The sequence below is a fragment of the Bemisia tabaci genome, chromosome 6 (assembly GCF_918797505.1).
Source record: "Bemisia tabaci chromosome 6, PGI_BMITA_v3".
NCBI lineage: Eukaryota > Metazoa > Arthropoda > Insecta > Hemiptera > Aleyrodidae > Bemisia > Bemisia tabaci.
In genome coordinates, this window is record NC_092798.1 from 27,176,981 (window position 1) to 27,203,023 (window position 26,043).

The window sequence follows — 26,043 nt, forward strand, 5'->3', positions numbered from 1 at the left end:
ATAACAGACTAACCTCAAATCATAACATAAATAACTTTGAGCTTGTGTCGTGTTGTGTAATCCTGCTTAGATATGTGCGGTGTCCTTCAATTTCGATTTTTCAACTTGATGTGATTTGCTCAATATTTAGTGTTTTACTCTCCATCATGACAAGTTTAAAAGTGTTTCATAAAAACTTTTGGTCAAAGCCATTTTTATCTAATTCTCTGTTCAAAGTTTCAACCAAAACCTTGCATGGCTCAGCACAGCTCAAAAGTCTCACCTTTAAAACTCTCCCTGGTAGCTCTGTAACACCTAATTTCTGCTTAAACTTTTTGAGGTTTAAAACTGAAAAAATCAAAACCAATGTTTGCTGGAAATGTGGTATTGATGTAAGTAGCGTATTTTTTTGTGACAAGTGCCACCACCTTCAGAAACCAAACCTGAAACAAAACTACTTCGAACTATTTGGCGTTCCCCTTAGTTTTGATATTGCAACCAAAGACTTAACGCAGAGGTACAGGAAGATTCTAAATGAGCTTCATCCAGATCGGTTCTCATCTAAAGAGGAGGTATGTTATTCTTCGCAGTCATTAAGCAGTTTAGGAATGAAAGAGAATCTAGCGATTAAATTATATCAGATACATTATTCACAATAATATTAGGAATTATTACAAGACTCTCCAGTCAACTTGCGTTGGACAAAAGGACTTGATAAACGCACTTTTAACCTCTTGAAAACACTTGACAGGTGTATATTGTTCAGTTCTGAATTATAAGTATAATTTTTAGACTTTAGTCCTAGGTTTTTTTTTTTTTTTTCATATCTCCCTCTCCTTCCTGCAGGGGAGGATCCTGTGCATACATTCAGAGCCCCATCCCCGACACAGGTTAAATGGCAAAGCGTGATTGGTCGGCTATGTCTTATCGCTGCTTTGTTGAACAACAAACTAAAGGCACCTCTTGAGTAGCTGACAGTGTGTCGTCTATTCCACCCGACAAAGCAGCAATGAGACATAGTCAACCAATCAAGCTTCGCCATTTAACTTATGTCTTCCATTTCCACCCAACAAACACAAAATTTCAACCATCAGGCTGCAGGCAACCGTTGCCTGAGACCATCAAACTCTTAACGCTGAGGCAGGGGTCGAACATTGTATCTCCTAATTATAAAACCAGGGCAACAACCTCACCATAGGACATTGACTATCTAACTGACCGAGCATCAATGTTTAATTTTTTTTTTTTTTTAAAATTGTTCACTGTGTCAAGTTATTCCAACCGTATTTTATTGTTTTACTTTTTCATTCAGGATGAGCAGGTATTATCGGAGGAGTACTCATCTTTAGTCAATAAGGCATATGCAACCCTTTTAAATCCACTTGACAGGGGTCTATATCTTCTCAATTTGGAGGGAATATCAATTGAAGAGGAAGCTGTCACAATGGATGCAGAAATGCTGATGTATATCATGGAAAAGAATGAGGAAGTTGAAGAGGCTGATTCTGAACAAGCTTTCTCAGAACTTAGAGATGGTATTCAGAAGGATATGGACAGACTGATCAAGTAAGTATCTGGAGCCCAATTACATCGGTTTTGTTTGATGTGACATCAGACGATCCTCTGTTGGAGTTTAGATGTGCGTTAAAATATTTTGCGTGGACTCTACTTCATTAAGAAATAAAAGAATCGGTTGCTTTCTAAAGAATTTTTTTGGCTATAATTTAGGAATTAAAATATTCCGTTTAGAAGTGTGAAAAACAAGTTTGGTCACTTAAACTTTTATCAGAGCACTAGTCTCTGTGAGGACCATTTCCATCTAATTTCAATTTTTTTTCTTTTTTTAAAATGCCTGCTGTGTCAAATCTTCTGTTTGGATTAATTTTTTTGAGTCAAAGTGCCTGCAAGGGTTCTTTAAATTTTATTATTCAACCTCTTTGTCTATATTACTGTCCATTTTTCTGGTTTTCATTTTCTCCTTTTTGGTTGTTTATTTCCTCCAGTTTGTATAGATTTTTTCTTTGTTCATGTTGAAGTGCAAGTTGGCAATGCAGTGTAAAACTGTTAAGTTGGTAGTACGGAGTACTAACCTAGTCGTGTGAGACTGCGTGCTGTAGCGTAGTCAGGTTTTCTTACATAATGTGATAACTAGAATAAATCACTGTTCGGTCATCTTAACTCTCTTCAATGCCTTCCTTTTTTATATATTATCCACTGCTTTAATTAAGCTACCTCAACAGGTTATGTGCCCTTATAAGTAAAATTTACGCGTTGTTCAGTTTTCGATCGCGAGTTTGTTTTTTCGTTCCGTCGCCGTATCATGTCCGTGAGCCTACACCTCGTGCCGCGTACCGGTCCTGAAGCAGATTTCTTCAGAAAATACTGAAAAATCTTCTATGACGACTGACGACGACGATCAATCAGTGGAATCAACTTTGGAGGATCAATCAGAAACTAACGACAAGCTGCCTGCATCACAGCCTCAGCAAACTTCTGACTCCACTATGGCTGCTGGAGCGGCTCCCTTGCCCACCTTCCAGAAACTCAAAGGTCAAGAAAATTGGTCAACTTGGAAGTTCCAGATGTTCAATTTCCTAAACTATGATGATCTCTGGGATGTAACAGATCCTACACAAGAAGGTAATGATTCACTTTCTAACAACTCAGCTACCAAACTGAAACAACGGAAGGCTTCAGCAAAGATTAATCTCATGATCGAACCATGTTGCATTGTGCATGTTCGCAATACTGAAACCCCCAGTCAAGCATGGCAAAAACTTCAAAAAGCCTATGAAAGCTCTGGTCTATCTCGTCGTTTAAGGTTGTTAAGAAACCTCTTCAATGTTCGTCTTGAAAATTTCCCCACTATGACGGACTATATTTCAGAAGTTTTAAATTTGTCTCAACAACTGAACGACATCAGTGCCCCACTCGATGATGAATTTATCGGTGTTATTCTTCTTAGTGGTTTAACTGCAGATTTTGATGCAATGGTCCTAGCTCTAGAGCATTCTCAGACTAAAATCACGTCTGACCTTATCAAGAGTAAGCTTCTAGACCATGCCGATAAGAAAGTAGAAGAAAATGCGCAAGCCTTCTTCACTGGTAAACGACCCTACAAAACTATTAAATGTAATTATTGTGGTTTATTAGGTCATCGCACTGTTAACTGCCGTAAGAAACCCAAAGGAAATGGTGAGTCAAACACATCCACTAACAATGCCTCAGCATCATCCTCATCTCGTTCTAATGGCAAAGACTCAGACATAAAAACAAATCAACAACATGGGAAAAAGAAACCTAAACACTCTTTTTTCACAGCACTAGCATCTTTTAATTTTAGTTGTAATGAATGGTTTCTAGACTCTGGCGCCAGCAAGCAGCATATGACATGCTATCGTGAGATCCTCACTGAATTTCAAACTTTACCACCAGAATGTATCACTACTGCCAGTAACACGGTCATTAAATCACAAGGTCAAGGTAATTGTTTGATTAAGTTGCAAGGATCCACAGAACCGATTGAAGTTCATGATGTGTTGTATGTGCCTGATTTAACTGTCAATTTGTTATCTGTAAGCCGATTAATCTCCAAAGGTTTATCTGTCCTCTTTGATGATGAAGGAGGAACAATCATCAATTCTGATGGAGATATTATTGCAACAGCATCTCTATTTCATGGTGTTTATAAATTAGATGTTCAATCCAATGAGTTTCCTCAACAGCAAACTGAAGTTTCCTTTACTTCAGCAAACTTAGCGTTGCAGGACAACCAAACCTTATGGCATCGCAGACTTGGTCACTTAAATATGCGCTCCATGAATCTTCTTAAAAATAGTCTAGCTGATGGCATCACATATCAAAACTCTCGAGTAAACAAACCGTGCGCACAGTGTGTTCTAGGAAAACAAACATCATTGCCCTTCGGCAAATCTTCTTCTCGAGCCAAAGCCAAATTAGAAATTATTCATACTGATTTGTGTGGCCCAATGCCTGTACCGTCACACAATGGAGCAAAGTACATTCTAACTTTTACCGATGACTTTACTCGAAAAACCTGGGTATATTTTCTCAAAGCTAAAAGTGAAGTATTTAACAAATTTCGAATCTTCCAAAACTTAGTTGAGAAACAATCAGATCGATCCATTAAATGCCTACGTTCTGATAATGGCAAAGAATATGATAATTCTAAATTTCATAATTTTTTCGATGATATAGGTGTTCGCCATTTAACTACTGTTGATTACACTCCTCAACAGAATGGAGTCGCAGAAAGGGTGAATCGCACGCTACTCGAAAAAGCCAGATGTATGCTGTTTGATGCAAATCTTCCAAAATCATATTGGGCAGAAGCAGTAAATCATGCTGCATTTCTCAAAAATCGATCTCCAAGCAGAGCAATTCCAGACCATACACCAGAAGAAATGTGGTCAGGTGAGCGCACAAATTTAGTGAATCTCAAAATTTTTGGCTGCAAAGCATATTGTCACTTACCCAAAGTTAAAAGAAACAAACTAGATGCTAAAAGTAAAATCATGATTTTTGTTGGTTTTTGCGAGAATAGTAAAGCCTATAGACTTATCGACCCGCAAAATCCTACAATCTTTACAAAAGCTAGAGACGTCATATTTGATGAAACCTCATTTTTAAATAAAGATCCATCACTCAACTACAACAATGAACCGCAATTCTTTTCCAGCACATCTACAGATGATTCTCAAACACTCGGTGAACAAAATGATGTCGCATCTACAAGCAAACAGACACCACAATCTACAAAAGAATCTCAAACAAAGAATAAACCAATTACAAATGAATCAAAAATACAAATTGAACAAGTTACAAATTTGGCAGAAAATTCAAACAAAATGAAATCTACATCTTTTGAAGAAACTGCTGATCTCACAGAAGAAGATGAAGAAGATATCAGTTCATCAGAAAACAGCTCACATGAAGAATCGTACGAGTCTATCAATTCTGACCAAATCACAACCGTTATTTCAGAATTATTACCAGATTCTCAAGCTGTTCAACCGCAATTAACTTCAGAAACTAATGTCCAAGAACGCCCTACGCGACCTCACAATCTTCCTGCCTGGACTGCTGATTACAAACTTTGGCAAGCTTTAATTCATCCTATCAACCAAGAAATACCCGACACACCTAAACAAGCTCTAAAAGATCCTGAATGGAAACGAGCCATGGAAAAAGAACTACAATCCTTCGAAAACAACAATGCGTGGGAAATCGTAGATAAACCCCATGACCAAAAGCTTTTAGAGACTAAATGGGTTTTCAAAACTAAAATTAATCCAAGTGATCATCATCAAATAAACAAAGCAAGGCTAGTAATTAAAGGTTGTGCACAACGCTACGGTATAGACTATTTAGAAACGTTTTCACCTGTGGTAAGGCACTCTACACTAAGACTACTATTTGCTTTATCTGTACACTTCAATTTAAATTGTTATCATTTTGATGCCATGAATGCATTTCTCCACGGAGAACTAAATGAACAAATTTATGTGAAACCGCCAGAAGGTCTCATTCTTCCTGAAAACAAAGTGTTACGCCTCAAGAAAGCTGTTTACGGTCTAAAACAAGCACCTCGTTCTTGGAACTCACAAGTAAACTCAGTTCTCATCAATAGTAATTATCAACGCTCTAAACATGAACCGTGTGTCTATTATAAAAGACACGACAAAAAGTTAACAATTATTGCAGTTTTTGTTGATGACTTCTTCACGTTTAGTAATGATCAGGAAGAAACTAAATTCTTGAAGAAAAAACTGTTCAAATCTTTCAACCTTAAAGACTTAGGAAAAATATCTAATTGTCTAGGTATGGCTGTCACTCAAAATGAAAAATCTAAAACAATTAAATTAAGTCATGAAAAGTACATTTTAGAATTACTCGAAAAATTCAACATGACCAACTGCAAACCAGTCTCCACTCCAATTATCAAAACACAATTTGATGATCTACCAGCCGATCCAAGTTTAGAAAAAACCTATCAGCAACTCATTGGCTCCTTATTGTATCTCTCCGTCACAAGTAGACCAGATATTTCTTATGCTGTTACCTTCCTTAGTCAATTCTCAAAACAGCCTAATCATCAACATTGGACCAGTGCCAAACGCATTCTTCGTTACCTAAAAGGTACTTCCAATCACTGCCTTACCTACAAAAAATCAAACAACAATCTGATGGGGTTTGCAGATTCAGATTGGGCCAACAACGATGAAAAAAGGAAATCCTTCTCTGGGAATGTCTTCATTTTCTCAAATGGTGCAGTATCCTGGGAATGTCACAAGCAACGCACTGTCGCTCTTTCCAGTACAGAGGCAGAATATCTGTCGCTCTCCGACGCCTCGAAAGAAGCAATCTACCTCAAAAATCTTCTTGAAGAATTAACCGGAATATCTGGACCAATCACACTCAACTGTGACAATCAAAGTACCCTGGCACTTGCAGAAAATCCAGTTCATCATAGGCGAACAAAACACATAGATGTACGTCACCATTACATTCGAGAACAAGTTGAAAACAAACAAATCATCCTCAATTACGTTCCTGATGAGCAAATGGTTGCAGATGTGTTAACAAAGCCAATTCCTAATCCAAAGTTGAAATTCTGTGCAAATGGCTTCGGTCTCAAAGTGTAAAATTCTAATAAAATTTTCCTTGAATATATTTGGCTTATAAGCAAAGTTCTATTTTTAAACGCGAATCTTTTAAATAATAATAAAAAAAAAAAACAAAAACAAAAACAAAAATCCAATTTACATCTTTTTAACTTTCGTGTTTAATTTTATTCATTGCCAGATTGAGGAGAAGTGTTTTTATGTGTTAAATTTTTAGCAATCTGTCATTTCAATTTTTTCCTCAAATGAATTTCTTCCATTTTTTCACATTGCCAAATTGAGGAGAAGTGTTTTTATGTGTTAAATTTTTAGCAATCTGTCATTTCAATTTTTTCCTCAAATGAATTTCTTCCATTTTTTCACATTGCCAAATTGAGGAGAAGTGTTGAAGTGCAAGTTGGCAATGCAGTGTAAAACTGTTAAGTTGGTAGTACGGAGTACTAACCTAGTCGTGTGAGACTGCGTGCTGTAGCGTAGTCAGGTTTTCTTACATAATGTGATAACTAGAATAAATCACTGTTCGGTCATCTTAACTCTCTTCAATGCCTTCCTTTTTTATTATATTATCCACTGCTTTAATTAAGCTACCTCAACGTTCATTCTTCAAATTAATGCTATATGGAGCATAAATTACTTTTGATACTCAAAATTGTTGTGCAATTCTGATTTCAATTTAACTCATTAAGATTTGCTTTCAACTCTTTTTCAGGCAGACAAATGAAGCGTACATGGCAAAAGATTTCCACAAAATGAAATTAGTACTCAGCAAAATGAAGTATTACGAAAGCCTCCTGATGAAGATCAAAGAAAGGAAGCAGCAATTGAACATACCCAATTAGTCTTTCTATTTCCCGAGTCAATCGACTGAACTTGCTTTGCACTTGGACAGTGTGGGGGCTGACCCCTCTTTTTCGATCTTACCGTGTCAGTCTGTCAGTTTGATTAGAGGTATGATCTCAAAGTGGTAGGTATTGTGAGGGAAATCATGTCAAAGAGGAGAAGGGAAGGAAATCTGGAAAGGAAGAGGGAGAGGTGATGGGCAGAGATGCAAAATGTCATAAAACTTTACAAGTAATATGAAATTTCGTGAAATTTTTCAAAAATTCTGCAATGGACTCAGTCTGTCATGAAGAGTTTGGAATCACTAAAATCTTATTTTTAAAATTTTGAAAAAGACAAAAAAATTGAGTGAAATTTTGATGTTTCTGATCGAATTCTTGGATAATTGTTGGGTGTCGCATACACAGCCCCGAAGAAATTGTTGAAATTTCATTTTTCAGCTAAATAAAAGTTAATTTTGTATCTCTGGTGAAGGGCTTGCTAACTGCAATAATTTTTCAATGGAAATATTAAGCACCTACAATCAAAGCAGAGGGATACCCGTCCCTTCTGAGTTTTCAAGTGAAGATGAATTAAGTCAGTAGAGCTCATTATTTGTTTAATATTTGAGGTTTCATTAGCTATAACATGCAAGTGAGTCCAAAATACCTCCAAGAATAATATGAATACACATCTGAGAGATACCTACGTATCAATAAGTTTGCAAGGGTAATTCAAAGTACCCGGGAAGGGATCACCAACGTTCAGAGATACAAAATGAAATAACATATGTGCCATTAGTTTTCCTGTGCAGATAAATGTTTTTATGTTTGAGCCAGAAATTGTTAAGTGCAGTCCTATTATGCATTTTAATGATGGGTCCCATTATTGTCTTGTTCACTTTCTTCTACACCAAATTACACCATACATTGCAAAATATTAAAGAGAATTCAAAAAATTACTGCTTATTATCTCTTTCATTTCTAATAGTTAGAGATTTTACCCTGATTTTGTATCTCCAATGTTCTCATTCACATTTGAAATCTCGAGTAACAATTTAAGCTTCAAAAAATCCTATAGGCTGATTTCTTTAATTTTTGTTTATGGAGACCTCTGCACTGATTAGTAGTGTCTTCTAGACTCAATCTTTAGTGAATTCTGTTACTTGTCTAGCTGGTAATTTTCATGACATTTTTCTTGAAATCAATATGATGAATGCATAGATTTCATTAGAGTAGCAATGCACTGGAACATCATTGACGTCAATCTTTGAATGGTGTATACCTGGCCTTTTGTTCACCAAAAGTGTGAATCAACTGTAAGCCATGCAGCATTTTTTAACAAGGCAGCTTTTGGAAGAATCTCAGGATACGAGTGTTTTTTGGGATTTTAAATTTAGATCAATATTTGGATTTCATTTTGCAAGAAGAAACCACAAGTGTTCCAATGTCACTAAGATTAAGCAACATTTTTTACTATGCAAATATAAACCGATCATCTGCATAAGTTTTATCTTTACTCCCAATAAACTATAAATTCAATACGAAAATTACCATAGTAAATTTAACGTTATGAAAGGCTTCAGTAATTTTATTGCAAGGAATGTAAGTTGCACAATCCTAGCAACAATGGAATGCTGTGGGTTCGTTTTTGCAAAATGCAATCCATTTATTCTTACAAACGGCAAATGAAGTTGATTAGTCATACAACATTTAAAAAATGTGCGGAACTCTCAGTTTTTATGTGATGAACTTTATCCCAATAAACTTCCTGAGGGAAGTATACTAGGAACCTGCGTATACAGCATTGCCAGGCGCCGCACACTGAGCTCAGGAGTGCTGAAAAAAACAGCCCTATAATGAGACTTCATTGTCTTGCCAGTGCATGGCATCCCTGATATACTCGATGGATAAATGAGGCTCTTGCAAAAATCTGTGGCAGTTATGTGAGTCACACAACGCCAAAAGCAGTTACAACTTTAAAAAAACAGTTGTAAAATAAAGAAAAAGATTTATTTACAAAATATGATACAGAAACAACTTTTCATGCTTAACTTACTAGATTAAACTTTAAGACTCTCAGCTTGAATTCTTAGGAGTCCAATTTTTCAGAAATTCCATGACAACATTGATATTTTTGGCTGCATCATCATCATCATTGCTCTGAAGTTCTGTGACAATACTGGGGTTGTACGATTCATTCGCTTCATCTAATAGTACTTGGAAAATCTCGCACTGAATGTTTTGATCAACTTTCTTACTGTTGTAGCCCCTGAAGTTAGGACAAATTTTCAATAATTAGGTTTAGATGAAAGATAGTAGAATAGACATAATGAGCAGCTCTGGCAGAGGCTAGGTTTTAAAAATTTACTTACATGAATTTACATGATTTTGAGCTCTAGGTGCATTTTTCATTGATTATTATGGAACGGGGAGGTGGTAGTTTCTGAAATCATGGAAGATGTATAATGGGGACATAAAAAAAGTGCCAGTGGATCAATTTCTTGATATTAAAGGGATGTGTTTACAACTAGGTATCAAAATGCTGGAAAATATCTGAGAAAATCAGACTTCAGTACAACACAATATCTGAGCTGTGTAAGCAAACAGATTAGATGGAGTGAATGGAAAGTATTTCTGGGCAAATTGAGCATTGCAACGTTATCTTTCGGCAAAAAGCTGCTTGTCCCTTACCAGGCACATTGCAGCAGTGGTGCAATTTTCCAATTAAGTCAACTCTCAGGTCTACCAATGCTCTCACATTCCTATTTTATCTCATCTTCGTCTATTGTCAGCTAAACATTTAGGCGTATTCTATTTTTCAAAATTAGTGAAGTCAGCTTTATTTTCATGGATTTAGATTCTGGACAGAAATGTGGTTGACATGGGATGCATTGGTTTGGAGGGACTCACTGTTGACACAGTTTGAACAATCGTGCAGGGCCTGCAGCTTCTCGCCAGAATGAGACTTGGCAAATCTCTGTGTGTTTGAACAAGTCCCTTATTACCTCTTTTATTAAATCTCTTCTTTTTTTTTTTTTTTTTGTTATCAAATTATAAGATTTTGAATATTTAATGACATACATCACTGCTATCATAATAATGAGCATGAACACAGAAAATAAGAGACATTCTTTCTTGGAATATTCTGAGATTTATTTCTGAATTATTCAGACGTGCAACTGCATAAAAATTCAGAATACCTGACTGGAAGAAAAGGAAACAGACAATGATTGCATACCTGGCAGTCAGCCTATCAAAAAGGATTTCTGTCTTGGCACGGAGGACGTAGACATGATCTATCCATCTCTCAGGAAACATTTCACTGCTGTGATAGTCTAATATTTTACCACCCTCACCCATTCTTGGCTCTAACTCATCCAATAACTAAAACAAGAAAAATTCATCACATAAAGTCAAAACAAAATCGGAAGCTGGTTTAAGTAGGTGGGTATCTACTTATTTTCAGTTCTTTAAAAGAAAGAAAGAAAGTAAATTTTGTAATTATTCGTAAAATAAGTGTGCTAAAGATGGTGGCAGATAAAAAAATAGTAAAGCGGTGTAAGCAAGGTTTAAAACTGTATAAACGAGATTTGAAGCATTCTTTGCATGTCACTCGAAAGCGAATTAAGACCATTATCTGAAATTGCATTATTTGTTATTCTAAATCAAATTCTGTTTTTTCGACAAAATTTCCATGGCAGCTTCTCTTTGTAATTTTCTCTGTTTGTCATCACCTGCACAAATGAATTTTTTTTTTTCTGCACTAATTTGATACTTCTACAACCATTTCATTTTTTCAATGGAGAAATATTACCAGAATTTGTCAGAAAATTTTGGTGTCTATTTTCACAAGTGCAGGGAAAAATCATTGACAATTTTTGCTAAGTTCAAGCAATGGTTCTGCTATTGAGAAGTACTGAAACAGCGCAGCCAAGTTATGTTCCCTCGTGCCCGAGCCAATGTAAGTATTAAAGACTAAAAAATCCAATAAAATCACTGAGTATGAAATTAATTACCTTGTCTTCATCAAGGACATGGCTTTCAAGTTCTGGGTCATAAGAGTCGAGAAAATGCTGTTTCTTTGCGAGATCACTGATATCAATCCATTCAAATCCATCTATATTTTTGATAATTTCTTGGCATAAATTTGATTTGCCAACTCCTGGAGTGCCTGAAAGTAAATATATGAAGAAGACATGAGTGCAATGAATAAGCTTGAAGAGAAGGGAAGCTACTTGCTGAGGATAGAATGACAACAGATAACTTCAAAATTTATTCCCTCGATCAGGAAGATGCTGAACTTTCGACAGGTGCAGTGAGGTCACTACGGATTAGTTTCATCATTGTGCTTTTCAAGTCTTGATCCAAACATTTTCATAAATATGTATCATTAATGAATTCTTCAAATCCTCCAAATAGAAGTAAGAAAGAGTTGGAATGAAGACCAATTTTAGAGGATGCGGTAGACCAAACTTTTTGAAAATTTTAGAGAGGAACAAGAATAACCATTTGGAATACCTATGAAAATTGAGACTTATTTATATAATGCCCTTAGAAAATAGTTTGAGAACCTTCAGCAATCAATTTTGCATGTGAACATGCTGATGCAAACATTAATTCTTCCAGTAACTTGGTAGGGAAGTAGGTGTTATAGGTACATAGTGTGTAGAATAATTAGATATTTTTAGTAAGTATGGCAGATTTACTGATAAATAAATAATATTGGCTTTTAAAACCTGGCTTCATGTTACTTTTAAATGCTTACCAGTGAGTCGCAAGGATATTATGGTAATAGGGGAAAGTGGGCATTTTTGGAAGAATGATACTTCTATAAAACAAACAATCTGTTTTGAGTCAGTTTATTTGAGAAATCTAGGCTTTCAAATTCAAGCAAAAAATGCCACTAGTTTCCTCCTCTCACTTCTACATAATGGAGATGTAGCATGTGTGAGGAATTTGCAATTTGACTGTTGCTTCTTACGTAAAAGTTTGCGAGAAACATGATCGTGCCACTGGTTTTCTCTGATATCAACTCCCAAGCTCAAAAAAAGCTCTCAAGATGAGGCTAAAATGGAGAGGATATCCCACGCTATCCTGAGAGTCCACGTCTACATCAAGACAAACTCTCCATACAAAGATAGAGAGCAGATACATTAGCAAGGTTGCCGTGTTTTCAGTTTTGGAGTCCCCAAATAAAGTGGCACCCCTAGCCCTGTCAATGTATTTCAATTCAATTCAATTTATTCACATTCTTCAATTTACAATGTACAACAATAATAACAATCAACTTCCCTCATCCATGAGTTCACTCATGTGGGCGAGTCAGTTATTTGCTCCTTATCTTGGTATAGAGAGCTTGTCTTGATGTAAAGATGGACTCTCAGGATAGCGTGGGATATCTACTCCATTTTGGCCTCAAGTTGAGAGCTTTTTTTTGAGCTTAGGAGTTGATTTCAGGGAAAACCAGTGGCACCATCATGTATCTCGCAAATATTTACACAAGACTCAACTGTCAAATCTCGAATTCCTCACACATGCAACATCTCCATTCTCATTATCAACCTTTTTAATTAATAAAGGTAATGTCATGCAAAAATAAAAAATAATATATACCCACCCGTGACCAAAATATTGGGCTTTGTGCGAGTCATTGTGAATTCGGGTTGGAGTGAATAAGTAAGAAGAGGAAGTTGCAAGTGGATAACGGGATTGGTAAGAGTATGAATGAATGATTAAAATGCAATGCTCTGTCGTTGCACGCCTTAGATAAAAGAACACTCGACGATTGGGAAATCACTGATTTAAAATGAGACATAAAAATCCAAAAAATGTCACATGGCTGAAAACAAAACAAATCCAACTTGAAATTTTGAGGTTAAATTGATAAAGGTGTTGCAACCTCTTCAAATGAATTACACAGCATAAGATTTCAAGCTTCCGCATACCTCGAGAGTTTTTCACAAAAATCCGCCCCTGTTAATAATATTTATCTTTCAGAAATTTAACTGATGTGCAGAAGAAATCTGTCAAAACGCGTTTTTACCTTCATCATCACGAATCAAGTTGAATTTTTTTTCCGAGAAAAATTGTAGAGATTGGACACACTGATGATGTCGTCATTTTTCTCTCCCTCCCTCCCGATTCCCTCTCCGCTTTCCATAAAATTTTATGTTCCCTCCCCCCTCTCCTTTCGTCACCCTACTTCCTCCGATAACGCGGATGCCATTTTTGTTGTTTTTTGGGTCTCGCCTTGGTTGATTGTTTGCACCCGTGCATTGTCTCTTTATTTTATTTTGCGGTAGGAATTGCCCATTTATTTTACTGCAGTTTCTGTGGATCGCCTTACCGATTAACGAAGCAAGTGCTCTACCAACTTTCAGCCACAACTTTCTAAGGAACTTGGAGCTTTGGGTTCAAGAAGGCAGCCGCCAATCAAGCCTCAAAAACAGAGACAATGACGCGTAAGTAACGGGATTTTTTTACCATTCCATCCTAATTAATTTCATTTGCAGCTTTCTCGGAAAGTGCCAGCTCCTTTTCATCACTTCATTTTCTGCCAGCAATATCCCTCTCAATCTTTTCAACTTCCACTACGATATACATATTGAATCTAAAGGTTACACATCCTCTAGATATTGAGGACGGTAAGGTCTATCCTACTCGTCTGATTTGCCTTTTTTTGTAGCACTTTATATGGACATGGATCTTTGGTCCAGTTGACAGCAGCATGTGTATAAATATCTTCTCTCATAAATTTTAGGGAAACTCTTTGTACGTCTGCATGTGTTTCCTCAAGGCAGAGGTTCCTCACACTCTAGCCTTGCGTGAGTGCAAGTTCTTAAAATTCTTATGTAGAAGTAGAGGTTTGCCACAGTAAGAAATATGAGGCTCCTGCTTCTTTTCAAACTGATGTGCCCTTTTTTCCATAGTTGCCTGATCAGGTCTTGTCTCATAGAATTATCGCCCACCTAATCAAAATTCTCACTCGAAACACATGCATTTTCTAGAGAAATACTTCGGTAGATAACAGCAATTTTCTGTTTGTGCACTATGTCGATTGCATTTTCAAATGTTAGTTCTGGATAAATCATTATTTTGTACTCATTGTGCGGTTTAGATAACTCGCACAATATTTGTTGTATGTGCGGGATGGGGAATTCCTTATTCCTTGCATACAGCAAAAAAGGACAAGTTACCTATCTGAACCGCACTATAACCAGGTTCCATTTTAAACTCATGAGGTTGACATTGGTTAACCAACAGCATCTGGATTGAAGTATTAAAAAAAAAATTGTTTTGACCTTGGTATCAAAGTTTTTTCAGTAATAATTCAAAAACTTTGTCCTTGCTTTGCACGTTTTTTGAGTGCGATGGGAACAGACTTTTAAAAAATTGTGGGCACACAGCATTGATCTTTACTTTTAAGTACAATACTTTACACTCAACTCACGGTTGAGCCAAAAAGCGCAGGTATTTTTGTAGAACTTGGTATGGAATTGAGAGTGGATGGTTCTGTAAAGGAAGAGTCCAAAAATTACCGTGCTAAGAGGTCTCTGGAACAAAATTAAGATGTTCAATATAGCAAGGTTTCTGGCAGTCTGAAAAACCTGGAAAATCAGGGTATTTTGCTTTTCTTTAAAATACTGTGATACCCTCATACTTAAACTGTTTGACGAAGCGTTGACAGCCTATGAGTGCCTCTTTTCCTCATTTGAATCTCCAGAAGCGGAGATTTTGTCAACAGATTAGGGAAAGCCAACGTAATTAATAGAATAAACAAACAAGTTGAGATTTTGATCAAATGTCAAGGAAAGTCGGGGAATTTGGATATCTTGGACCCCAAGAGAAGCTTAAAAAGTCAGGGAAAGTTGAGGAATCTGAGAATGGGAAATTTAAAGGAACTGTAGTATAGGGAATAAAAGACCTGATATCGTATCGATGGTCCATAAGTGTGCCAAAGACAGAAGTGACCCTTTAAAGGCCTCATTTTAATTGTATAAGTAGAAGTTCTGTTTTGCCTTGTGAAATGTTGTGTCATCAAGTCTGTTTCATTAATGTAGCTTCTTTATTGCTGTTATTTATGAGCCATACATTCCTTCATCCAATACAGCATTATTTCAATGTTTAATCACTGGACCAGTGCTCATAGCAACCAAGTGTTTTGCTCTGCTGTTATATCCTAAAAGTCCTTCTGGGTCATTTACTTCATTTCTCTTCTGTTTCGATGTAGCATTATTTTATTTTTTTAGAAGGGGGGGGGGGGGGTAGTTTCAGGACCTAGGTGTAAAGTTGAAAACTTGATGCAAACCGAATTATATTGATTGATATTCGGTCTATGAAGTGACCAGGTTAATCGAAACTTCCTGCAGTAAAAATGAGGCACAAGAGAACTTGTAGATAAAAAATATCGTAAGGTAGCGAAAGTGGTTCGCTTTTCCCGGGCGCTACGCGCTCAATCATCATTCGATTTTTAATCGATTTTTAGCGCCAAAAAATCTATGAAACCGAATCAATTTTTCGAGGTCAATCTGAAGTATGAATCAATTTTTGGAGCCGAAATCGAATTATTAAAAAAAAAATCGTGATGTCCTTCGTTTATGTGTCATACAAGATCCGTGATTTTCTTTTCAAGTTCAGTTTTAGTCACATCTGTGTTTTTGGCGCCGAACTTGGGTTTTCAAATGTTTCAAAATCGATGTCGAAAAAAAATCGATTTTTATCAGCTGATTATAAAATCGAATCAATTTGTTGCCGAAAATCAAATCGATTCCCCGAAATCGATTTATTCGAAAAAATCAGCATCCCTAGGCTCTCAACATGAGGCTTTGGCGCCCAAAAATTTGGGGAGCCGAGCCACCCCCCTCAGAAAGTTGACGCATCCCGCCGATTCTTTCCAACTTTCTCGCAATTGCACATGAGCGGTAGCGCTTTTAACGCACGTTCACGGCCGCACACTGGGCCGAGTTAATAGGGGAAGTCGGACAAAATATGGAAATTTGGAAAGCTCTTATCTCTGGAAATACGAAACAAAAAAGATTAAGTGTGATTTCATTGATTTTTTTCGGTGAAATTTCCGTTCAGGAACACCGCTTGACATCGAATTTGTGACGGAATTAACACCGGAATTTGAAATTTTCGCAAAAAATGTAATGTTCGACATCTTCTGTCAGCTCGCTCCACCGTGGGCCGGCGCAGCGGCGTCACAATCCGTAATCGCGTACCTATGCAAAAAATTAATTTTGCTTCCGTAAATTTGTAGATAGCTCCTTAAAGTTGAGCTTTCCGGTAAATGTGGCTCCTAAAATTTAAGTAAGGGAGAAGACAGAACACTGCCTGCGGGACCAAGTATTTGTATCCACCAGTACGCGCATTCAGTTTAAGCTCTTTTAATGTGTCTTTAATGACACTTTCTCTACCCAATTAGCTAAGTATTTCCCCCGTATGACACAGAGTTTACGATCTCAATTAGTTTCGTGGATAGTGCGACGAGTCATTTGGCAAAATCGCCCCAGCTCGTTCGAGGCCGGAGGCGCTCTTTGCCTTCATGAGCAACCTCTCTTCTTTTCCTCAACCATTATTTGAGAAACCGAACGAAGCCGAATTTAGATGATCCCTGAGTTCGGCAGGGAAGCATGTCCACCAGGTCTCATCAGGAACGGTCCATGCTACGTTTCTGCAACGATAGATTCGACCGGCTAGGGCGGAATCGCGCACGCGATTATCCGTTGTCGTAGGTCTACCGATGGTCTGCATTCGTCCTCAGGTCATTACCGCGCGCCGCGGCGCGTTTTTTATGGAGCATAGCGAGCTGCTTTGCTCGTTGCACTCGAAAAACTTTTTATGGGTCGCAATGACTCGAACTGTCGCAACTACTGCCACGTAAAATGTCTCCATTATTTTGGAAAGGAGCATTTCACTAATTTTAATCAATTGATGCTGAGCTGATCTTAACCCATGCTTATAAAGTTGAGATTTGAATCTTAAGAAGAAACAACAGGAGAGATGAAAAGAGAGAGGCAATCGACAGTGCAAGAGTGTTGCGCCATGATCAATTGGACTGAGTTAAGCAGAAAGGAACCAACCCACATTTTGGAAAAAATTGAGTTATAAGTGGTTTTGAACTCAACCACTGCTCTACTATCTATCGCCAAAAATTCAAAGTTTTCGTTGGAGCAAATTTTGCAGAAATTGAACTTGAAGTTTATTTTTTACATTGAGTCTTATGCAGGAGCCAAACTTTAAACCTCTTTTTCTCCGTTCGATCCCGATGTGGCTTGGTTCCTTTCTGTTAAACTCCGTCCAATTTCGAACCAGAATGCTAGTCGAAATCTACTTTTAGTTAGGAATTTAAAGAGGAAGGCGGAAGGGGTGGGGTGTCTTCCTAGCAGAACTTCCCATCTTCCTTTTCGATCAAAATTTCGTATTCAAAACTTCCAATCCTAATGGAAGTTAGAATTAATGGACACATGGTCCAAGCACGACCTTGTCAGTTTCTGTTCTAGATTTGCATTTTATTTTTCATCCGATCCCGGTAAATAATTTATTTTAATGACGTTTCGACGGTGTAAGTTCACAACCAAGCATCTCGGCTTGTAACGTTGCAGACTTCTTTTCACGCCTCCTTAATTTTTTAAATTGGAAAATATTCAACAGTAATTTTGAAAAACACTGTGATTGTTCTTCTCTGCGTTGAGAAAATTCTGGGAAAACTTGAAGGAATAATGTTGATTTGTTGTCCTTAAAAAAAGAAGATAAAAAAATATAAATTCAAACACCGTAAACGAGGTACGTGGCTGTGGACTTAAACCGTCGATATTTATTTAGACTCATTTTGTGACGTAAGTTTAGAATGTGCCATAACAGAACAATTTTCATTTCAGGTGGAAACCAGCGTGATTTGGCTCGCGAGAAGAACCAAAAGAAACAATTAGAACTGGCGAAGCGAAAAGCTGCTAACGACAAGGGATCAAACAAAGGAATGTCCCTGGAGCAAAGGAAGCAAAGGTATGTGGAAGTTCTGATGGATGGCTCTCTTATGATCTTCCTTTTTTAGGGGTTGAGAACATTTTGCGAGCTAGTGCTTTTCAAGAGCAAGCTTGTGGCGTCCATTTCTTATCTTCTGTAACTTCTCTGTATGTATTCAGTAAGAGGAGCAGGGCCGGATTTACCTACTTTCCGCCCATGGGCCGCCTGTATTTTGCCGCCCCCTTCTCATTCGTATTGAAACATCAATAAAAACCATCAAGTGAACGTGCCAGTGGGGGAGGGGTGCATAAGACGCGTTTTCTCGTGCTGAACACATTTTTTGGGGATGCCCTGTCAACACAACTAGCAAAAGTTAAGTTTTGTAAACCTATCTCTGTGTGGACAAGGCCTTCCATTCATTAGAAATGAACAGAAAAATTATGACAGAACAAACATGAATGTGGTTTAAAGATTTTAACTTCCACCGTCGCGCCGCACCGCGCAGACCGCACCGTGTTTGGCGCAATGCGTGAAGTATTCACTCAGTCTTGTAGGCGCCATGCGTTTCATGCTGACCGCACTGTCTTCGGCGCAATGCGTGAAGTATTCATGCATTCTTGTAGGCGCTATCCGTTTCACGCTGACCGCAATGACCGCACTGTGTTTGATGCAATGCGTGAAGTATTCGTGCAGTCTTGTAGGCGCTGATATGTGTTACGTGCCGATCGCCGCGCGGCTTCCCTTTTCATCTCAAGTCCTCGTCATCATTGCTCTCTGCGCCGCGCCGTTCCAGTCCAAATTGCGTGTTTGGTTTCTCTCTTAACTCGACTAATTAAAGGTGCTGTCTCTTGTATCACTGAAAGACGACAAAATTAAAAATGTCGCCTTTTCTCGTTTGTAATTTTTTTTTTTTTCTAAATCTGATATTTTTTATACCTACTTTTAAAAAAATCGCAAAATTTACCGCCATGGGCCGTGGCCCATGTGGCCACCCCCTTAATCCGGCCCTGAAGAGGAGGTCTAAGAATTATGCCCCCTCCCCTCCCCCCCCATGCAGAAATCCTGAAAAGACCGGTATTTATTATGAACGAAGTAAAGAACTTTCACAGCGTCTGGGGTCTTCAGAAAGTATTACTTTTTATTAAAACAATTTTACTCAACGCTGATACGAGGAAAAAAGTTGGGAAGTTTTGCTGTGGAATTTTTTTCCTCCAGCTGAAACATTGCCTTTTTTCAATCTAAAGTTACTTAGTGCTCAGAATTGTTCGTGATTACCATCTTTACCAGAAAAAAAACCCTAAAAAGCCAGGGAAAAGTTGGACACTTCTATATTCAAAATATCCAAAAAGACAGGGAATTTTTAAATCCAAGAATACTTGTCACCCTGCAATGATGATCGTGATAGGCTGTGATTCCACTCGTTTTTGTCGACAACGGCCGCGCAATATGCTTTATATGACAACGCTGCTATAGTAAATAATTAATAGGATACAATTTTTACATATTTCCTAATATAAATGAGAAGATTTAAAGAAGATTAAGTGTGTAATTGCTGATAAGGTCATGCGAGTAATTGCCACCTAAATAATTGTCATTCCATGCATGTATTTTTTATCAATTTGATCATTTCTCTTCTTCAATTTGCTGAAATACCTGCTTGCTCAAACCGCCCTATCTTCGTGCAACCAACGTATGAATGTAATAAGTGACACTTTTTGTTAGCTCAAGCAAAAAAAATTAAAGGCACACTGGCTTTTTCAACGGCTAGGTCTGGATGTAACTATTCGTGTTCTTGGGACATACGTATTGCATACACAAAAAATTGCAGGCGCCCTTTCTTTCTCAAGCACAACATAGTTCTTATGGGTTTTCTACGTTGCATTTTTACACTCATCTTGACCATGATATTCGCCCGAATGAGCCGTGTTCAGCGTTGCCAAATGGTCTAAATTTTCCAATATAAACGTTCTTATAAAGGCATCCCTGCATAGATGTCAATCCTGCAATTAACTACCCATGACATTTCCACAATTTGCACCATTGTGCAACGCTGCCATGGTGCTCTCCGACTCATCCGAATTTCGAGGATTTCATGGTAAACACGAGTGTAAATGCAGCAAAGAAAACCCATGAGAACTAACAACAGCAGGCATACATTACGCTTAAAAAAGCCGGCGCGCATGCAATTTTTTGTGTATGCAATACGGATATCCCGAGAACATGAATAGTTGTATTCAGACCAAGCCATTAAAAAAGCCAAAGTACCTTCTGTTTTTTCCACGTCTGATAACAAAATGTGTCCCTCACTGCATTCATACATCGTCCTTTTACCACCAATTTATTTTTTCTGTTTATTTGCAATGTTTCAAAGTTTTCTTTCCTAATTTTTTTTTCCAGGGATGCTGATCAAATGCGGGAAAAGCAAAGGAAAGCACAAGAAGCAGCCAAAGGTGTTAGTTAAGATCTGTTCTGTGATGAGCCTCTGAAATCTGTCTCCTTTTATTCTTCATTTTCTCTCCTCTCCGCATTGTCTTCTATTTTAAACCCAACATTATAATTTTTGAATGGAATTCTCTCAGTATTTACTCACTTCGTCGCTCACTCTACTTTCCTGATTTTAGGCTCCCTCTGTATTTTAATAGAACCATCTTCATTTACTATGTGATTGCTTTGTGTATATATCAAAACTCAGTGTTAATTATAATTATTTATTATTTAAAATAAATTTGTTTTGGTTTATTTAACTTGCTTGTAGTTTTCCGTAACAAGCATCTTCTAAACTCTGAGGGATTCTCTAAAAATCAAGTAAGGTATCACCCGTAATTATTCTGGTGCAGGCAAAATTATTTCAATAGCCACAAGCTAGCTGTCCTTGTAGTGTCCAACGAGGATAATTACAAGTCATGTGTGGTATTTTATTGATTTGGAATTTTGGAGGAGAAACAATGAACATAACAACGGTGAAACAACCAGACCTTGTATCTTGTTTAGAGTATTTCAAAATCTCAACTCCCGTTTAATTTTTTTGAAACAGAACAAATCAATATCATCCCTTGAAGTTTTCAGAGTTTTCTTCGCACAGTGAAGAAAAATCGTGGCAGTTTTCAAGAATTGACATTTAGTAGATTTCCACCTATAAAATAGAGTATGACAGGAAGTCGACATTGTTGCAAACTGAAATACATTGTCTAGTAGTTCCACCATCGAAAATGCTTAGTTTAGGGCCTTGTCCAGTGGATCATTAAAAATTCATTCATCGGTTCATTCATTGCTGGCTGGCAAACCAATACAGGCAACACCGATTGACCATCAAACTGATTACTACCTGTAAACTGATGATGATGCAACCTTTCCCCTAGAACGCAAACAAAAAACAACATTGACTGGTAAATGTTTCATTTTTACTGAAGTCCCGCTGTAAGAAACAAAGTTAAGAGGATACCAAAGTGCGTCAACTGATATCTGTTCAGAATTGCTCCTCGGGGAATGGAAGATTCATTCTTTGCTCTCAGTGGTTGACTTACAGCCTATTGACCAACTGTTCTTTTTCCTCTAAAGGGGTGCAGACATCCAATATTATGATTTTGATCAAGACGGGAATCAGGAATCCCTGGATATTGATATAGATGATGATACATCACTTGGATTACATTTGGCAGAAGGAAAACAAAATAATAGCAGTGTTTTCGAAATCTTGCAACTTGTTTGCTTTAAAAATACTAAATATATGCAGAGTAATAAAATTCATTCAAATGCTTTCTTATAAAATTAAACATTTTTTTGTAGAAAAACAAAAGATATTCGCTACTCAAGGCATTCGTTTGAAGATAAAGATGTATGGTTTCATAACACTGATTGCCTTGGCTCCCTTCTGCTTAAATTATTCCTATCAAGACAAGAACACTGTTGTATTTTTGACTGGAAATAATGGGTCACTGGTACCAAAGAGTAAAAAACAGACAGTGTATTTAATTTAAATTACTTTACAAACAAATTGATGGCTAAAAATAAAAACAATATTCAAGGTACACTTGAAGGAATTTCATAGATCATTTACATGTAGGTAATATTGCTACAAATGCTATGTACACTATTGCTAAGAAATTCATTTTACCCAAAACGATAATTGGTATTTTCCAAAGACGGATAGGTACAGCTCCTCAATCCCTGATAAACACATACATTTAATGAGGCAGATTAATAAATTCCATGATTAAAAAGAGTTGATCATTCACACTACGCAGGTGCCAAATACCAGTTTGGGCTTCTAAGATTTAGGTAGATGAACATGTGAATCACTTTCATCACAAAGGAATTGCGGAGCAGATTTCAGTTCTTCACATTTTCACATTTAGTTAAAGGCCATTGAGCTGTGTTGAAATATGTAATTACAATTGAAGAGTTTGCCCAGAGGGTGTCTTTGAAAAACCTCTACTTCGAGCAAAACGCATTTGAAGCTTTAAGAAAGCGGCTGCGCACATTTTATTCTCTAATTTCACTTGGGAGCAAAGAATCATCATAAAAACATGATGTGTTTTCGAAGATGCTGTATGATTAATTTTTGAAACTAAGACCAATTTTTCAATATACCCTTCTATGAGCAAACTCTTCGATTTTTCCTATTAACCTAATAGGTATAATTAACAATGAACTATCTTCTCTAGGTCTTCCAACAGAAACGGTTAAAAAACATTCCAAAAGGTCCTAATTAAATCCTGCCTCTCTTTCAGGGATTCTTGGTTAGTCCAAGTGTTTCATTTCTTGATGAAAGAGTGCTAAGCAAGTGACAATGATCAGCAGCCTCGGTGTAAGGAGAATCAACTTGCGTCAAACCTGAAGAAAAATGAGAACTTAGCTTCTTGGGGCTAATTAATTTTTTTTTCAGTGTAAGACTAAAGTGTTGACATATTTTATGATGAAGACTATCAGAAGATTAACCTAACCCTCCTATCACTAGCCTCATTTATTTCATTCCAAGCATCTTAGTTATGTAGATCAGTCACAAAAACACAATCTGAACGAGAACGAAGTGCAATCATCAATATGAAGGATACAATTACACGATCAAGTGCTTCCTTTTAGTCTCGGGGAGATAAAAATTTCAACAGTTTGGAGATTTCTTAAATTTGTACACTTGCACCACGATTTTCATTGCCAGGATCTTATTAATCCTATAGTGGCACAAGAAGACTACATACACACATGCATGTATGGATAAAATTTAAGTTGGCTGAAAAAAAAAAAAAAAATACAGTTCTGGGTTAGAACAACGCTAAAACCGGACTTGAATTGAAATAGGAGAGCAAGGCTTCTTTTCCTTCCATGATCTATAATATTAGTTGTTAAAATAAGCAATAATTTCAACAACCATAAATCTGGGGTGAGCAACAGCTGGTTCCCAGTCATCATTTAGGAACAGATTAACCTACTGCATGATACATTTTTTACAGTTTCCAATTTGTAATTTGTTTTAAATTAAGTTGCCAAGCAGATGAAAGAATAGGCAACCTAAAATCATTAAGTAATAGAAAATTATGTAAGTACAGAACTTTGTAGTTCAGTATTCTTAAAATTAAAACCCCAGAGAGCCAAGTGTAGGGAAATAGACTCAAGTGGAATCATGAGGAAGTTCAAATACAAAAAGTGAGCCCACCTGAATGTAGCGTTGTGCAGAGATTTTGTCGTCTCCTCCACAAAGGAATAAATCTAGATTGCACTTTTTCAGTATATCTAACTTACATTTTATTTGTTCATAAGAGACGTCACATGCATTTTTTAAGTTACTAATGGTTTTTATTTACATTCAGTCGTCAGATAAAAAGACTCTGAAATTTTCAGACTGATTTATGCGACAGTTTCCCTATGAAAAAATAAAATGTTCGGAGAAATAATGAAACAGCACAGATGAGATACGCTCTTTCGAGATGACAATTTATGCAGTTGATCAACTGGCTTATTTTTTTCATTGTAAGGAAGTGTACGGAAAATTAAAAAAATGAACATAACAACAAAATGAGGTTAACAAATCAACAACTTTGGAAAATTCAACGTGAAGTTTATAAATAAGTCTCTACCTCTTGCTTCCACAGGCTTTCATAAACGATTTAAAGTAAGACTTAAAAATATCTGGCTAAAATTTTTGGCTGTGATGAGATTATGTTAGTAAAAGAGAAAGTACTAAAAAAGTAAAAGCTTACTGATAAATTTTGGAAATATGTAGTGCCTCATTCAAGTTTTCACAGGAAAACATTAGATAACTTACGGTGGGTCTAACCTTGAACAATTGACTCAATAGAGACCAAAATTATTTGTACAAAAAATTTGAGGTGATGGAAGACTGGAGTGTACCATGATTAAATTTTATAGTAGAGGAGATAAAGAAAATCTGAGCCTTTCATTCTGATCACAGATGTAAATTTTCAAAGCCACTTAAGAGTTAACCGAGTAAAAGTTCAAATGGCAGTGATAGTGGAGTTCACAGAAACATTTTTCAATCAAGGCAAAAATTTCCGAAGATTCATGATGCCTTTGAGTTGCTTCATGTTAGGCATATTGTCAATTGGTTTTGACAAACATACAATTGATTTTTTTCCCAACAGCACTTTTTAAAATTTCTGACACTTAAAACAATTTTCTGACAAAGTATTTTCTGGGAGGTATTGTTTAGAAAACATTTTCCTGTTCTCTCTTTATATATTTACATGCATTTGCCATTAGTACCGATCGACTTTTAAAAGAAAACTCACTATAATTTGTGATTATCTTTAAAAGTAAAGTAATGGAATAAAAAGCGGATTAGATTATCTAAAAAAAAAGAAAAAAAGAGACATTAAAAAACAATGGTTAAATTGGGGGACAGCCTAATTGGTTAAAACAAATGTTCAGCCTCGAATAGACAATGATAAGATTTTTGGAATGATCTTTACAAATTGAGCGAACAAATTGTGCAACCTTTTTTGTGATGTGACTTGTCAGAAAAACAGCAGGCACTCATGTTGTTTATTGACAGCCATGGCCGATGAGCAACAGTACCGATTTTGGTTAGTTCTTCGCCAAACTGTCTGGCTACTCCCTCTACTCACATTACCTGAAATTTAAAACAGTTTGTTTAATGTAATTGCATACCTTGACTATTATAATAATGATACCTATCAAATTCTTTAAATTCGTCCGAACATTTGAATATATCTGTCAGTCTCCAGGACCGGCCCAATTCTTTCCAATCTTCACAGTTTTTAAGTAATAGAAGAATGAAAATTAGCCAAAAATGTAAAAAGAACCCATACAGTACATTTCATGATTCTCAAAATGAAAAATTGTACCCCCTCACTAACCAGTTTCAACCCTTTACTACACACTTTTCTTGATAATGATTACCTCTTGCTTTTCCTGCATTGGTGTTCGATACAAATGAGGGGCCGCTGGAAAATAATGCTTTCAAGCTCATACCTCAAGAAATAAAAAATATTTTGGTGAAAACTGACCAATATCTCACATCAGACATCTTTCCTCTTCTAAAGATGTATGTAAGTTTGAAAAACCACCATTAGTGAGAATACAGATGTCATTTCAGGCTCTGTTTACAACAGTAGTTGTAACGCATTGTCATTTAAATGGTAAAAAAAAAACACGAA

General features: G+C 36.7%; 4 protein-coding genes across 4 annotated transcripts in view; 2 read left to right on the plus strand and 2 right to left on the minus strand.

The window, feature by feature from the left end:
• Positions 1 to 23: 23 nt before the first annotated feature.
• Positions 24 to 8,403, plus strand: Hsc20 (iron-sulfur cluster co-chaperone protein HscB-like protein, mitochondrial). The gene is made up of 3 exons (XM_019046259.2): positions 24 to 551; positions 1,292 to 1,545; positions 7,333 to 8,403. Exons 1-3 carry the CDS (start codon positions 147 to 149, stop codon positions 7,460 to 7,462), a joined length of 789 nt encoding a protein of 262 aa, XP_018901804.2. The 5' UTR covers positions 24 to 146; the 3' UTR covers positions 7,463 to 8,403.
• Positions 8,404 to 9,432: 1,029 nt separating this feature from the next.
• Positions 9,433 to 13,327, minus strand: Ak6 (adenylate kinase isoenzyme 6). The gene is made up of 4 exons (XM_019046260.2): positions 13,062 to 13,327; positions 11,461 to 11,615; positions 10,683 to 10,828; positions 9,433 to 9,713 (listed from the first exon to the last, which is right to left on the minus strand). The coding sequence occupies exons 1-4, from the start codon at positions 13,093 to 13,095 to the stop codon at positions 9,521 to 9,523; spliced, it is 528 nt and encodes a 175-aa protein (XP_018901805.1). The 5' UTR covers positions 13,096 to 13,327; the 3' UTR covers positions 9,433 to 9,520.
• Positions 13,328 to 13,644: 317 nt separating this feature from the next.
• Positions 13,645 to 21,153, plus strand: LOC109033585 (putative SERF-like protein). Its single transcript, XM_019046261.2, has 3 exons — positions 13,645 to 13,905; positions 18,325 to 18,448; positions 20,807 to 21,153. The coding sequence occupies exons 1-3, from the start codon at positions 13,899 to 13,901 to the stop codon at positions 20,868 to 20,870; spliced, it is 195 nt and encodes a 64-aa protein (XP_018901806.1). The 5' UTR covers positions 13,645 to 13,898; the 3' UTR covers positions 20,871 to 21,153.
• Positions 21,154 to 22,358: 1,205 nt separating this feature from the next.
• The window catches only part of LOC109033586 (uncharacterized), a 37,266-nt gene continuing 33,581 nt past the window's right edge, over positions 22,359 to 26,043 (minus strand). Inside the window, exon 8 of the mRNA XM_019046262.2 lies at positions 22,359 to 25,496. Coding sequence (XP_018901807.1) covers positions 25,488 to 25,496 — 9 coding nt within the window. The 3' untranslated portion in view covers positions 22,359 to 25,487. The remainder of the gene's footprint in view (positions 25,497 to 26,043) is intronic.